A 16247-nucleotide genomic window follows, 5' to 3' on the forward strand; every position below is an offset into this window, starting at 1 on the left:
TGCAAACCTTAAGAGTTTACAATGGTCATAAAGCGTTTACCATACCTTCCCCAATGTAGGGTGGATCGGGTCCCGATTTCTCAAAGTTTATGACAACACCACTCTGAACTTTCTGAGCAAGAGATTCTAAACACTGGTTCAGCATCCTCTGAGTCCGAACACAATAAGAACGTCCTATAATGGAAAGCGAAGAGATAAGGAGATTCTGAAGGCAACATGACTTGTGAATATGGCAAAAGGCTACTATTGAAACAGACCAGGGGTCAGCAAACTTTTTCAGCATGGGGCCAGTCCACTGTCCCTCAGACCTTGTAGGGGGCTGGACTATATTTTTAAAAATAAAATAAAAAATGAACAAATTCCTATGCCCCACAAATAACTCAGAGATGCATTTTAAATAAAAGGACATCATGCCAGCTTATGGGGGGGGGGGGAGAGAGACATCAGTATTGTTGTATGGGAGGTACAAGCGCCCCCTGCCATTGTCTTCCCTATGGCACCAAGGCCTGGCCTGATTAAAGCGGAGGATATTTAACTTTGCACACCAGCTGTTGAATCTTGTTCATCCCCTTTGTAAAGAAGCGCCACTGAACAGAATACGATCGTACACGGGTTTCGGTCTTATCATACCTCAGATCAGGCATCCCCAACCTTTGGCCCGCCAGATGTTTTGAACTAAAATTCCCATCATCCCTGACCACTGGGGTCCTGTTAGCTAGGGATCATGGGAGTTGCAGGCCAAAACATCTGGAGGGCCGCAGGTTGGGGATGCCTGCCTCAGAACAAAACTATGGCACAGATTCCATGTTTTCAAACAGCCAGTGCAAGGGCTGTTGTGCTAGCGTAATGGTGAGAATAGCTGCACAATAGAAACGCCAATGGGTTTACTTTGAGACTGGATGGGCAACAAGACGGATCAGGGCTACAGCAATCTGTTGCACAACCAGCCATGAGAAACACAGTGACTTCCTGTAGCCTTCTCTCATGCAAGCCATTCTGCTAGCTCATGAGGTACACCGCCAAGGAAGCTGAACCTGGCGCTAGGTTGAATGCCTACCTGTGACTTCCAGGTTTAGCAGAAAATAAAAGCTTTATCTCAGGGGTCAGTTCATGGTCCCACAGACGCTGTGGTGGGCTGGAGTGTGCGCGCGCATGCACAAATGCTATTAACAACACTGCTTCTGGTGCGGAGGAGGCACGAGCAGTTTCCCATTGGCTGCAGGAGCTTCCTGCAGCCAACAGGAAGCCGACCAGCGCAGGAGAAGGTGGTCCTCGCTCTGCTCTCAAGACTAGTGTTATGTGGTCTCAGCCACTAGTCTAGCCGTCGCATTCTGGATTAATTGTAGTTTCCGGGTCACCTTCACAGGTCACCACGTAGAGCGCATTGCAGTAGTCCAAGTGGGAGATAACCGGAGTGTGCACCGCTCTGGCAAGAAAGCCTGCAGGCAGGGAGGGTCTCATCCTGCATAGCAGATGGAGCTGCCCTGGACACAGAATGGACCTGCGCCTCCATGGGTCCAAAATAACCCCCAAGCTGCGCACCTGGTCCTTCAGGCGCACAGTTACCCCATTCAGGACCTTTTTGCAGACATAGGCATATACACATAAATGTAAAATGTATTTTTCTGTCTAATGTATTCCTCGAGACGAGTGACATGAAATAATCTTCTAATAGTCTAATGATAGGGTTGGCAGACAAAAGAACCTGGCACTGGGAGATGCTGGCACAGGCAGACAATGATCTGAGTCTAGGTTCCCTATCTTCATCTGTTCCACTCTAGCTAGAAAAACTAGAAGTACAGTGGTACCTCAGGTTACATACGCTTCAGGATACAGACTCCGCTAACCCAGAGTAACTGGTACCTCGGGTTAAGAACTTTGCTTCAGGATGAGAACAGAAATCGTGCTCTGGCAGCACAGCAGCAGCAGGAGGCCCCATTAGCTAAAGTGGTGCTTCAGGTTAAGAACAGTTTCAGGTTAAGAACGGACCTCCAGAACGAATTAAGTTCTTAACCCGAGTGGTCAAGGTTTGTTGATTAGTAGGTCTCTTGGACTTTTTTTCAACCTGTCCAATGGGGGTAAGCCATAAATAAACTCCACCTGTTGAATAGTCATTATGATCTCTACTTAATTTCTTCCTTTTCAAATTAGTGAGTTCATTAGAGAAGTTCTTCATGTATTCTTCTGTCGTTTGTATGAGTTTGTCATAATCAAGTTTGTTTAGCTTGGCTTCACGACATTCTTTCGCCTCCTCTATATCCTTATTAATCTGGTCTAAACTGGCTACGAATTGTTCTATTATTAACAACATTAAATCACTGGAACATTTGTTGAGAATTTGTTCACACCCATTTTTCCACAAATCTGTTATCCTCTTTGAATTGAGTAGGTGCCTTTGGGATGCGTAACCCTCTAGGAATCAAATTATTCTTAACATACTCTGTAAGTGAGGCTCCATGCCTCTCTAAACGTCCTTTTTGCTTAGATACAGACTCAAAGTTCATGTCACCATTAAGCACCTGGTCACCTTCACTCTGAAAGAAGGTAAACATGTTTAATAACTTGTCTTTTTCTACATCAGTGTACCCATTTATTTTTTTTAGTATAAACAGCCACAACAAAACGCAAAACCAAAACAACCAGAAAACCTAAACTACTTAAAGTAGCTTTTCAGTTGGTCACTAAGTCCAGTAAGCCTGCCAACCCTATCATCTTCATTAGACACTTAGAAGAGTATTTCATATCACTCGTCTAAGGAATACATCAGACTGGAAAATACAAGAGAAAATAGAGAAATTAGATCAGAACGTACTATGGCACTGACAAAACAGGATTTGTATTTTGTACATACTGGACCTGGTGATCAACTGAAAAGCTACTTTTTAATGTAGTATGTCACAAAGTAAGTAGTTTCTAGTAAAGAACTTTGCAATTGTTACAATATGGCCTATTACATGTGTGTTTTTTTCAACTGGATTTGTGTAATACAGGCCTTCTGGTGGTTTTGGTTTGACACAGACATCTAGGCACATATAGACACAAATGAGAAGCTTAGCCAGATGTTACGTGTCAATGCACTAATGCTCTTCATGATTTCAAAGTAGATGGATTGAGGTTGGCAAACCAAGAAAAAGGCGCAAAAAGGTTACCTCCTGTGACTTCACACATCTGTGTAATGGCAGACTCATCTGTCGGGACACTTCCTAGCTGTTCGGGCTCCACTGAAGAGGCTCCAGGTAAGCGCAGCACGAGGGCAAACAGCCTCTGATCCCAGCGAAATGGTTCTTTGGTTAACTCGCTTCCAGGAAGGGGAGAATTCAGAGGAAGATGAAGCTAAAAAGGAAGGCAAGACACCTAGAGACTTCGCTAGAACAGTAAGCTCATTTGATTCCTTCTTAAAAGGAACCACAGAATCACAAATCACAGAGCTGGAAGGGACCGCAGGGAACATCTAATCCAGGGGTCAGCAACCTTTTCCAGCCATTGGCCAGTCCACCGTCCCTCAGACCATGTGGTGGGCTAGACTATATTTTGAAGGGAAAAAAGAATGAATTCCTATGCCCCACAAATAACCCAGATATGCATTTTAAATAAAAGGACACATTCTACTCATGTCAAAAGACGCTGATTCCCGGACCGTCCGTGGGCCGGACTGAGAAGGCAATTGGGCCACATCCAGCCCCCAGGCCTTAGGTTACCTACCCCTGATCTAGTCCATGGATAGGCAAACTAAGGCCCGGGGGCCGGATCCACCCCAATCGCCTTCTAAACAACAACACAACAAAATTTGGGGTCGCTGGGCGGATCTTTGCACCCTGGCGGCGCATGTGCTCAAGACGGCCCTGGTTCTGCTTCTGATTTGAGTGCCACACTTCCGCTTTGAGTGTTACGCTGAGGTCTGTTTTGAGGTCTCCAAAAGAGGTTGAAAGATCTCAAAGCAAATCTTTAAAAAATGTAGTATGAACATCGGCAACTGGGAAGCACTGGCCTGCGAGCGCTCCAATGGGAGAACAGCCTTGACCAAAGGTGTCGTGGGCTTTGAAGACACTCAAACTCGGGATGCAAGGGAGAAACGGGCGAAGAGGAAGGAAGCCTCACTGGGATCAACTCCCGCCCAGAAACCAATGTCCCCACTGTGGAAGGATGTGTGAATCCAGAATTGGCCTCCACAGTCACTTACAGACTCACTGTTAAAATCCATATTTATGGAAGAAAATCTTACTCGGCTACAAGGGATCGCCGGAGGAGAAGAAGCACTTGCCCTATTGCAGGTGGGAAAGCAAAGTGTCTTGACTCTGATTTTTAATTCTGGAAAAGTACGGCATTGCTACCAGGAAGAGAACTGGCTTTTTCATGCTTACTAGAAGAAAAACGAAAAGACATGAAGTGCTTGGCGTGCTCTCGTCCATGGGGTCATGAAGAGTCGGGCACAACTAATCAACTCAACAAGGACAACATCTTCAGGCAAGGCTGGGCACGCCCCCTGTTTGAAACCCTGAACAGCCACGGCTAGTCAGTGCAGGGAACCCTGAGCTAGAAGGACCAGCAGCCTGACTCTGTATGAGCATTTACTGTTCCCAACCCTAATCCTGCAGAAAGCCATCTAATTACGATTATAATTTGTTCCTGACTTGTTTTGAGGAGGTAATTGAATTATTGTTTGATTTTATACCAATGTTATATATTTGATGTCATAGTAATAATAATAAATTATTATTTATACCCTGCCCATCTGGCTGAGTTTCCCCAGCCACTCCAGGTGGCTCCCAATCGAGTACTAAAAACAATACAGCATTAAATATTAAAAACTTCCCTAAACAGGGCTGCCTTCAGATGTCTTTTAAAAATAAATAATAATAATAGCCACCCTGAGCCCGGTTTGGGCCAGGGAGGGCGGGATATAAATAAAAACTTCTTCTTCTTCTTCTTATTTAAAAGTTTCCCATGTTTGCATCTTCTTCCAGCCTGATCTCCCTCTGAGCAAGACAGGAAGAACGGGATAGAAACATAACTAATAATTCCACATGCAATGGTTATCAAGCAGCTCTAACACTGCAGGGAATATCAGACAGGAGTGCTTTTTAAACTCCTGGCAGGAGAACACATTCAGTGCAGCCATATTCCAGTTGAAAGCTTACCTCCTCCTGCACACCTGCCATATTTGTCAACTTGTTTCCATCCGTGATAGTAATTAAAATCGAGGGCTCTAAAAAGAATGGGTTCCTTCCCTACAGAGAGGAGGGAAAATATATCTGTGTTAACGTTTGAAGCACAAAGGATCCATTAAAGACAGGGAGGTTCAACAAGGTCAATCGCGATCTACTGGTAGATCCTAGCGAGGTTTTGGTAGATCGTGGTCAATCTCTGGCTCCCTTTCCTTAGCATCGCTAAAACTGACTCCTGCCATGCCCTTTTTGTGAGTGATTTAACCCTTTTTTCTGCCTTTAACCTCCCCAAAAACATTTTTTAAACGGGGATTTCCTCCCTAAAAAAGCCCCCCAAAACAGACCTTCCTTAAAAAAAGCTCAACTGCTTTGACCTGAACCCCGCCAAAAATGGGCTTTCCTCCTTCCCAAAAACAGGGCTTTCCTTCCAAAAAAAAAAGCTAAACACTTTCACCCTGAACCCCTAAAAAATGGGCCTTCCTCAACAAAAACCTCAACAATCTTGACACCTGAACCCCCCAAAAGGGTAGCCGTGTTGGTCTGCCGTAGTCGAAATGAAATAAAAAATATCCTTCCAGTAGCACCTTAACGAGACCAGCTAAGTTTGTTATTGGTATGAGCTTTCGTGTGCATGCACACTTCTTCAGATACACTGAAAGAGAAAAGTGGTTAGATCACCACAAGTTTTTAACTCTGAGTAGATCCCTTGGGAGTTGGCCACCCCTGCATTAGAGGATCACAGCCATCAACATGCAAATGAGATCTATATATCTACATAGATCTGCTCTGGCCCCTGGCAGAAAGTATTTCGGCTCACCATACAAGGTACTAAATAGGCAATTTTCTCAGGCTCTGGTAGTTGCAGGAGCAAGTAGCAGTGAGTTCCCCAAGTGGCCTGTTTGCTTTATTTTAAACGCGCCAGCAAATATTCACATCCTAAAGATTAGATGCTAAGGTTTTTCAGGCAAGGCAGTGAGGAAATTAAATTAAATTAAATTAAATCCATTACCTGTCCATAGTTGTCTATTCCAGACACCAATCTGTTGAGATTGAGCAAATCAAACGAGGATCGAAGGGCCTGTCCAAGGGTGGTCAGTCCTGACGCTTGCAGATTTTTCAGTTCATTCATAAAAGTGGCATGGTTCTCCTTCCATCCAGCCTGCAAAATAACATTATTCCACACTTTGTGACAGCCCTACTTTTAAAAAAATGTCTCCAAGACATATACAATTACTCTACATTTTCCCCATTCTTTGACATTTTTTGCTTGGATTGACCCCCAATTGTCTCTGTTAAGTCTGGCCAGTTCAATATAATCAAATAATTTACTTATTCTTTTTTTTTTTGCCGGGGGGGGGGGTTAATTTCTTTTTTTCCAATTTTTGGAAATGAGTGTTCTCGCAGTCCCTATAGCAAAAAGGAAGATTTTCTTGTTTCCTTTGGCTATATCTGTGTCCATTATCCCTAAGAGAAAGGCTTCTGTTTTCTTTGCAAAAAAAAAAAAAGTAAACATTTTCTTTAGTTCTTCATACACCGTGTCCCAGAAACTTTTGATTTTTTGGCAAAACCACCTCATATGTATGAGTGTCCTCTCCACTTTGTTACACCTCCAACACAGATCTAATTTTATACATATTTTGGCAAAAAGCAGTGTCCCCAAATCAATACAGTGGTACCTCGGGTTAAGAACTTAATTCGTTCTGGAGGTCCATTCTATAGCAGAGTCTATAGCCTGAATCATCTGTAACCCGAGGTACCACTGTACTTGGACTTGTTTCAATTAACCTCCGCAGGATGATTTGTGCTACATAGGTTATAAATGGTTAAAAGGGGGGTTATAACAAAGTATGAAAGAGAATTTACTAGAAGTGAAAAAGAAAGCCGTGCAAAGCATGAAGGAAGTCAAACAGTAGGAAAGAAGAATGGAAATATGGTGTGGGTGGGTGTATATCAGTATTCTTTTGTTCATTCTTTTTCCCCCTTTCGTTTTATTCTCTTTTTTTGAGGGGTTTTTTGTTGCTTTTTTTGTTATGTGTTTATGTTAATAATACAGTGGTACCTCGAGTTACATACGCTTCAGGTTACACACTCTGCTAACCCAGAAATAGTGCTTCAGATTAAGAACTTTGCTTCTGGATGAGAACAGAAATCGTGCTCTGGCAGCGCGGCAGCAGCGGGAGGCCCCATTAGCTAATGTGGTGCTTCAGGTTAAGAACAGTTTCAGGTTAAGTACGGACCTCCAGAACGAATTAAGTACTTAACCCGAGGTAAAAGGTAAAGGAAAAGGTACCCCTGACCATTAGGTCCAGTCGTGACCGACCTTGGGGTTGCGGCACTCATCTCGCTCTATGGGCCGAGGGAGCCGGCGTTTGTCCGCAGACAGCTTCCGGGTCATGTGGCCAGCATGACTAAGCCACTTCTGGCGAATCAGAGCAGCACATGAAAACACCTTTTATCTTCCTGCCAGATTTATCTACTTGCACTTTGATGTGCTTTCGAACTGCTAGGTTGGCAGGAGCAGGGACCGAGCAACGGGGGTTCACCCCGTCGCGAGGATTCGAACTGCCGATCTTCTGATCAGCAAGTCCTAGGCTCTGTGGTTTAACCCACAGCGCCACCCGCATCCCTTTAACCCGAGGTACCACTGTATTAATAATAATAATAATAATAATTTATTTGTACCCCGCCCACCTCACTGGGTTTCTGTCTATGCGGCTTCCAACAAAGATTAAAAATACATTAAAATGTCACACATTCAAAACTTCCCTAAACAGGACTGCCTTCAGATGTTGTAAATAAACTCAATAAAAATAAAAAATATTTTAAAATATATAGAATTACTCTTTTGCTCAATACATTCAAGGTGAGTATGAAAGATGGCTTGGAGCTCCTAAGACAAGTAAGTTTTGAGCAAAACCACCAGCCAGAAGCATTTCCAACTTAAGGATCCACCCCCCCCCCCGCCCAACAAAACACAAATTTTCACTTAGAAACTCAGATATATAAGCTAGGCTCTAAATACCTCCTTAAAACTACTCTCGTCAGCTCATATAAATAGGTGAACCTGGTGAGTAACTACAGTTCCCAACCCCTATAGTGATAATTTGCTGGTTGCCTTCTGATCTTATTTGATTTTAATCCAATTTTAAACTGTATTTCAGTCGATTGCTGAATTTTATGTTTTAATGCAGGCATAGGCAACCTTGGCTCTCCAGATGTTTTGAGAGTACAATTCCCATCATCTCTGACTACTGGTCCTGCTAGCTAGGGATCATGGGAGTTGTAGGCCCAAAACATCTGGAGGGCCGAGGTTGCCTATGCCTGTTATAATGTATTTGTATTTTGATGTTAGCCACCCTGAGCCCAGTTATGGCTGGGGAGGGTGGGATAGAAATAAAAATTATTGTTATTATTGTTGTTGTTGTTGTTGTTAAGGTTACAGTTGCCAGATCAGAATGCCTAGTTGCCATTTGGGGGCTAAGCGGCTCAAAAGTTGCATTTTTCAATAGGACCTTTGGGCTCCGCTCCTGAAATTTATTCCAGTTGTTCAGATGAAATATAACAGAGAGAATTATACAGGGTGGGGTGTTAGTGTGTGAAAACAGCCAGGATCCAAGGAGAATTTTCACGCAATTTAGGCTCATGCAATTAGAAAAAAAACCTCCTGTTTCGCTTATTGTATTTTAATATTGGACTATTGTTCTTTAATATTTTGAGTGGCTGGGGAAACTCAGCCAGATGGGCGGGGTATAAATAATAAATTGGGATTATTTTGGGATTAAAATAAAGCTAATTGTGGTCTCTTTCCAAATAAGGTATAAAAATGGCGAAAAGCACCAGAGAAACGGGTCACCAACCATTCAATGTGAATTTTTCTCATTTTATTCCCGGTGGGTTCGATAAGACACAGGGTGCAAACCACAACTAACACGTGTATCATCCTTTTTTTGTAGAATGGGCTAGTGGTTATAAAATAAATTGCTATTAAATGAAAATGTTTACAAAAAAAATAATAATTGCTTTTTTGTACAGGTTTAAGGTCTCTTTGAGCCTGAAATAACTCACGCATTCGTGAGAATAGTTAAAATTGTACCCTCTTATGTTACAATGTTATCTGAAGTTATTTCACCTACAGTAACCCTCTGATTTCTTCTCGCTCGCTATCATATATAGCAGCAGGGTTTCTCAGTTCTCCAAGTGATTGACTTAAGCTGCACAACCAGGGTGGATAAAAATCAATGATTTTTAATGGATTTTTTTGATCTAAATTGGATTTTTAAAATAAAATGCTTTTGGAGGAAAAAATCTTCCTAAAGATAGTTTTCTATTTAAGTGACATTCTAATCTAAAGGCTATTCTTCAGGAAATAAGGATTTGTTTAAAGTTTTTCATGCGTGCTAAAACTCAGTCTAAGGTTATTTTAAAAAAATATAAAAGTTTAACCACATTAGTAAAACCATCAGTAAAACCAAATCAGTAAAACATACATATGCTATATGTATATGCTATAAGCATATGCTATACATATGCTATAATGTTATTTCTGTAGTTAAATAAATTGTTTAAATTGTCATGAAGGAAATTATTATTTTTCTTCTTCCGGTCGAATACAGGGGTACCTCGGGTTACAGACGCTTCAGGTTACGCGTTTTCGGGTTGCGCACTGCGCCAAAACACCAAATTGAACTTTGCGCATAAGCGCCGAATCATGATCTGCGCGTGCACAGATGCGGCACTGCGGGTTGCAAATGTGCTTCCCCCACGGATCATGTTCGCAACCCAAGGTTCCACTGTCCAGCAGAAAAGTTGTCCAAATAGAAACGATAATTACATAATGAACGGTCTATGTCTTTCTGATAGTAGAACCAAATCGGTCATTTTTGATGTACCGTATTTTTCGCACGATTGGACGCACCGGACCATAGGACGCACCTAGTTTTTTGGGGGAGAAATAAAGGAAAAAAATTTTCCCTTTATTCCCCCCCCAAAAGCAGGTCAGGGAAACCGAACCAGGTCGAGGAACAGCGGGATAGTGGCGCTGCGCCTCCCTGCTGTCCCCCGAGCTTGGGGGGCTGGCTGATGTCTGCCTAGTGCACGGGGCGCTCTGCTTCAGGGCGCCCCACCCGCCGGGCGGCAGGCTGCTATCCGCAGCTTGGGGAGCATTACGGGGAACTGCTGCAGGGCTCCCCACGCTGCGGATGTATGCCTGGCGCGAGGGGCGCTCTGCTTCAGGGCGCCCCACCCGCCGGGCGGCAGGCTGCTATCCGCAGCTTGGGGAGCATTACGGGGAACTGCTGCAGGGCTCCCCACGCTGCGGATGTATGCCTGGCGCGAGGGGCGCTCTGCTTCAGGGCGCCCCACCCGCCGGGCGGCAGGCTGCTATCCGCAGCTTGGGGAGCATTACGGGGAACTGCTGCAGGGCTCCCCACGCTGCGGATGTATGCCTAGCGCACGGGGCGCTCTGCTTCAGGGCGCCCCACCCGCCGGGCGGCAGGCTGCTATCCGCAACTTGGGGAGCCTTGCGGGGAACTGCTGCAGGGCTCCCCACGCTGCGGATGTATGCCTGGCGCGAGGGGCGCTCTGCTTCAGGGCGCCCCACCCGCCGGGCGGCAGGCTGCTATCCGCAGCGTGGGGAGCCTTGCGGGGAACTGCTGCAGGGCTCTCCACGCTGCGGATGTGTTCCCGAAGCGCCGGGCGCTCTGCTTTCAGGGCGCCCGACGCTCCGGGAAGCAGGCTGCTATCCGCAGCGTGGGGAGCCTTGCGGGGAACTGCTGCAGGGCTCCCCATGCTGCGGATGTGTTCCCGAAGCGCCGGGCGCTCTGCTTTCAGGGCGCCCGATGCTCCGGGAAACAGGCTGCTATCTGCAGCGTGGGGAGCCTTGCGGGGAACTGCTGCAGGGCTCCCCATGCTGCGGATGTATGCCTGGCGCGAGGGGCGCTCTGCTTCAGGGCGCCCCTCGCGCTGGGCGGCAGGCTGCTATCTGCAGCGTGGGGAGCCTTGCGGGGAACTCCTGCAAGGCTCTCCACGCTGCGGATGTGTTCCCGAAGTGCCGGGCGCTCTGCTTTCAGGGCGCCCAATGCTCCGGGAAGCAGGCTGCTATCCGCAGCGTGGGGAGCCTTGCGGGGAACTCCTGCAAGGCTCTCCACACTGCGGATGTGTTCCCGAAGCGCCGGGCGCTCTGCTTTCAGGGCGCCCGACGCTCCGGGAAGCAGGCTGCTATCCGCAGCGTGGGGAGCCTTGCGGGGAACTCCTGCAAGGGTCCCCACACTGCGGATGTGTTCCCGAAGCGCCGGGCGCTCTGCTTTCAGGGCGCCCGATGCTCCGGGAAACAGGCTGCTATCTGCAGCGTGGGGAGCCTTGCAGGGTACTGCTGCAGGGCTCCCCATGCTGCGGATGTATGCCTGGCGCGAGGGGCGCTCTGCTTCAGGGCGCCCCTCGCGCTGGGCGGCAGGCTGCTATCCGCAGCGCGGGGAGCCTTGCGGGGAACTCCTGCAAGGCTCTCCACGCTGCGGATGTGTTCCCGAAGTGCCGGGCGCTCTGCTTTCAGGGCGCCCGATGCTCCGGGAAGCAGGCTGCTATCCGCAGCGTGGGGAGCCTTGCGGGGAACTCCTGCAAGGCTCTCCACACTGCGGATGTGTTTCCGAAGCGCCGGGCGCTCTGCTTTCAGGGCGCCCGACGCTCCGGGAAGCAGGCTGCTATCCGCAGCGTGGGGAGCCTTGCGGGGAACTCCTGCAAGGGTCCCCACACTGCGGATGTGTTCCCGAAGCGCCGGGCGCTCTGCTTTCAGGGTGCCCGACGCTCCGGGAAGCAGGCTGCTATCCGCAGCCTAGACACGGCTAGCAGAGCGCTAATCCCGAAGCTTGGGGCGTGCGGAGCTCAGCGCGCCCCAAGCTTCTGGGTGCCGGCAAGGTCTCCGCTAGTCGGCTAGCGGAGACCTTGCCAGCACCCAGAAGCTTGGGGCGCGCTGAGCTCTGCACGCCCCAAGCTTCAGGATTAATGCAGCGCTCCACTAGCCGTGGGAGAACTGGGTCTCCCACGGCTAGCGGATAGCTTCCTGAAGCCTGGAGAGCGAGAGGGGTTGGTGCGCACCGACTCCTCTCACTCTCCAGGCTTCAGCGAAAGCCTGCATTCGCTCCATAGGACGCACACACATTTTCCCTTGCTTCTTAGGAGGGAAAAAGTGTGTCCTATGGTGCGAAAAATACGGTAACTGTAAAAACTACTCTGAAAATTTATGACTCCAAAAATGAAACCTTCTTCTGGTTCTTGATATGAAGAGGATGCCAGCAAGGTTGAACCTTTCTGTAAAAAAATGATTTCAATCCAGCCTTACTGACTAGTGATTTACCAGAGGTACTATTTCTGAGCGGAGTCTGTAACCTGAAGCGTCTCTAACCTAAAGCGTCTGTAACCCGATGTACCACTGCAGTTTTTGCTGTTATATAAAAAAATGACTGATGTGGTTATGCCAACCATGTCCAACAGGTAGATCATGATCTACAAGCAGATCACTGAACATCTGGTAGATCACCCCAAAGTAGCTCAACAACTTTGGCTCTCCTTTAAAAAGCTCAACATTATTGCCCTGCACCCCCCCCAAAATGGGGCTTTCCTCCTCCCAAAAAAGCTCAGCAACGACCTGAACCCCAAAATAGGGGGTATATCACCGCCAGTTTTTAACTCCTTGAGTAGATCGGAGTCTGTTGGGAGTTGGCCACCCCTACATTAGAGGATCACAGCCATCACCATACAAATGATATACTGTATAGATATAAAGAAAAGCACCAGGGCATATTTTCTGACCCCTGGCAGAAAATATCTCGGAGCACAATACAAGGTACTAAATAGGCAATTTTTTCAGGCTCTGGTAGTTGCAGGAGCAAGTAGCAGTGAGTTCCCCAAGTGGCCCGTTTGCTTTATTTTAAACGCGCCAGCAAATATTCACATCCTAAAGATTAGATGCTAAGGTTTTTCAGGCAAGGCAGTGAGGAAATTAAATTAAATTAAATCCATTACCTGTCCATAGTTGTCTATTCCAGACACCAATCTGTTGAGGTTGAGCAAATCAAATGATGATCCAAGGGCCACCTCCCTAAAAAAAGCTCAACACCTGACCTAGATCCCTGGCTACCCCTGTATAGACCAACTAAGTTTGTTCTGGTACAGGTTTCCTCACCCTCAGCCCTCCCAATGTTTTTGGCCTACAACTCCCATGATCCCTAGCTAGCAGGACCAGTGGTCAGAGATGATGGGAATTGTAGTCTAGAACAGTAGGAGGAGGACACCGCTGCAGTTCTCTCTCACTGCAGATTTCAGCATGGCCCAACTTGGCCCCTCCAGCTGTTTTGGGACTACAACTCCCGTCATCCCTAGCTCACAGGACCAGTGGTCAGGGATGATGGGAATTGTAGTCCCAAAACAGCTGGAGGGCCAAGTTTGGCCATGCCTGCCTGGAGGCACGTGGGTGCAAGGTGGGGGTGCTTTACAGATAATAATAAGAATAATAAAAATAAATTTATATTCTGCCTTCCCCAGCCACAACCAGGCTCAGGGTGGCTGACATCAAAATACAAATACATCTTAAAATGGGATTAAAATCCAATAAGATCAGAAGGCAACTGGCAAATTATGATTATAGGGTTTGGGAACCTTAGGTACTCACAGGCTTACATATATATATGAGCCGGTGAGAGGAGTTAGAGAGGCCTCTTCTACATAGGATACATAGGAGGAGAGGGGTCAGACTGGGCCCCAACCAAAGGCCTGCCGGAATGATATAAATGCATAGCATGCATGCAGCACACATATTTACACACACACAAACACACAGTGGTGACAGACAAGCATTCACACGCGGGGGGAGGGTGCACCTTCATCTTTGGATGTGCCTGCAAACGGTGATTCGTTTTATCTTAAGTTCAAACAGCCCCCCCACCCACACAAAAAGGAGGCCGCTTCCTGGACCCCCCAACTCCTCGCCACCACCATCTTTTGGCCTCTTGGGCAAGCATGGCCAAACTTGGCCCTCCAGCTGTTTTGGACTACGATTCCCATCACCCCTGACCACTGTTCCTGCGAGCTAGGGATGATGGGAGTTGTAGTCCCGAAACAGCTGGAGGGCCCAGTTTGCCTATGTCTGATTTAACCTTTGGCTGTTGCTAATTGGAATCCTCCTACCTGCATTCCAGAAGCTGAGCTATATCAACAACAATTTATTTACACCCCACCCATCTGGCTGGGTTTCCTGCTCTTGGGAGAGGGGGGGGAGGGGCTTGTGGGAGGGAAGCCCACTCACCTGTCCCCAAACTCCCCCACTCCTTACAGGCAAAGGCAAACTCGGCCCTCCAGGTGCTTTGGGACTACAATTCCCACCATCCCTGACCACTGGTCCTTTAAGCTAGGGACCATAGGAGTTTGAGGAAGCATGGTATAGTCCATCACGGGCCTTGGCAAACTCGGCCCTCCAGCTCCTTTGAGACTACAACTCCCACCCTCCCTGACCACCGGTCCCGCGAGCTAAGGATGCTGGGAGTTGTAGTCCCCAAACGGCTCGGCCGCCAGGCGCTCCGCCTCCCCGCTGCCTTCCTCGGGGCGGGAGGTGCCGCGTGGTGTCGGCGGGGCCTTCTTCTTCTCCTCCGCCTTCCTCTTCTTCCTCCTCCCTCGCTCCCTCCTCCTCCTCCATCTAATCAGCGCCCTCAGCCTCCATACAAAAGCAAAATGTCCGCCATCTTCGCCCGCGGCGCGCCCGGCGGGGGGAGGCGGGCAGCTTACCTTGATGCAATAGGGCGCCTCGTCGAAGGTGACCAGCATGTACCTGTCGCCGCGGCTGGCCGGGTCTCGGGCGCGCAGCTGAAGGGGAGAAAACGGGAGAAAGGAGCGCGTTAAAGGCGCGTCTGAGGGGGAGCGGGGCGGGGGGGAGGACTCTCGACACGCGTCTTCCGAACGTGCGAGCGGGCGCTCGCGCTCGGGAGCGCGGTCTCTGAGGGTGTGTGTGTGCGCGCGCACGGGCTCGGACGGCCACGTCAGGCGGCGGGGCGGGGGAAGGGCGCGCGCGCACCTTCATGAAGAGCTCGACGGCGCCCTTGGCCACGTCCAGGTAGCTAGTGCCCAGGTAGGCCCGCTGGTTCATGGAGGCGGACGTGTCGATGAGGAAGAGCAGGATCGGCATGGTCCTCCGAGGGAGGCCCGGCCGGGGGGCAAGACGATGAAGGGAGGCCGCAGCCCACTCGCCCGCGCCGGGGCGCTGCTGCTGCTGCTGCTGCTGCCGCCGCTGCCGCTGAACGTACGACCGCCTCCCTCGAGCCGCGCGGACGGACTGACAGGCTCTCGGCTCCTCCCGGCCGAGCCGCCGCTCGGGGGCGGCGCGTGACCCGAACGCCGGAGCGCCATTGGCCAGCGACGAGGCCGTCGTCTGCATATGCATGAGGGGCGGGAACTGCGGCCGCCTCGGCCCTCGCTCCCCTCTCTCCACCCTCGCCACTTCTCTCGGGATGCGATTGGCTTATGCGTTGCGGGCAGGCATCAGGGGGCGGAGCTGGGAGGGATGATTGATGGGCGAAGGAGGAGGAGGCGGCAGCATTAGGGCCAACATGGTCCAACTCGACCCTCCAGCTCTTTTGGGACTACAACGCCCATCATCCCTAGCTAACAGGACCAGTGGTCAGGGATGATGGGAGCTGTAGTCCCAAAACAGCTGGAGGACCGAGTTTGGCCCACAACTCGGGTAGGGCGTTGGGTTTCCAGATAGGAGCAGGACATGGAATCCCAGACCTAGAAGGTGCCAATGCCCTTGAGTAATCGTGCATGGGCAGTACTAGATTGACATGTAAGCTCAACAAGCTCTAGCTTAGGGCCCCACTCTCTTTTGTTGTTGTTGTTTAGTTGTTTGGTCGTGTCCGACTCTTCGTGACCCCATGGACCAGAGCACCCCAGGCACCTCTGTCCTCCACTACTTCCCGCAGTTTGGTCAAACTCATGCTGGTAACCTCGAAAACACTATCCAACCATCTCGTCCTCTGTCGCCCCCTTCTCCTTGTGCCCTCCATCTTTCCCAGCATCAGTGTCTTCTCCAGGGAGTCTTCT

The 16247-nt window shown here is 48.8% G+C and overlaps 1 protein-coding gene across 8 annotated transcripts in view; it reads right to left on the reverse strand.

The window, feature by feature from the left end:
- Nucleotides 1-15489, reverse strand: part of LOC114589570 (integrator complex subunit 6-like) — a 40610-nt gene extending 25121 nt beyond the window's left edge. For 3 of the 8 annotated variants that reach the window (XR_003704699.2, XR_003704698.2, XM_028716034.2), the window contains exons 1-6: nucleotides 15223-15486; nucleotides 14937-15014; nucleotides 6175-6324; nucleotides 5139-5228; nucleotides 3150-3333; nucleotides 46-174 (exon numbers count right to left, since the gene is read on the reverse strand). Coding sequence is in view for 5 of the 8 variants with exons in the window: in XM_028716034.2 (XP_028571867.2) it covers nucleotides 46-174; nucleotides 3150-3333; nucleotides 5139-5228; nucleotides 6175-6324; nucleotides 14937-15014; nucleotides 15223-15333 (742 nt within the window). In the remaining 3 variants the exon portion in view is untranslated. Of the gene's footprint in view, nucleotides 1-45; nucleotides 175-2439; nucleotides 2535-3149; nucleotides 3334-5138; nucleotides 5229-6174; nucleotides 6325-13181; nucleotides 13202-14936; nucleotides 15015-15222 lie in introns of those variants that run through there. The other 5 variants (XM_028716035.2, XM_028716036.2, XM_077922265.1 and 2 more) reach the window with 4 other exon arrangements.
- Between the last annotated feature and the right edge of the window lie 758 nt (nucleotides 15490-16247).

This window comes from Podarcis muralis, chromosome Z (assembly GCF_964188315.1).
Source record: "Podarcis muralis chromosome Z, rPodMur119.hap1.1, whole genome shotgun sequence".
NCBI classification, from domain to species: Eukaryota; Metazoa; Chordata; class Lepidosauria; order Squamata; family Lacertidae; genus Podarcis; species Podarcis muralis.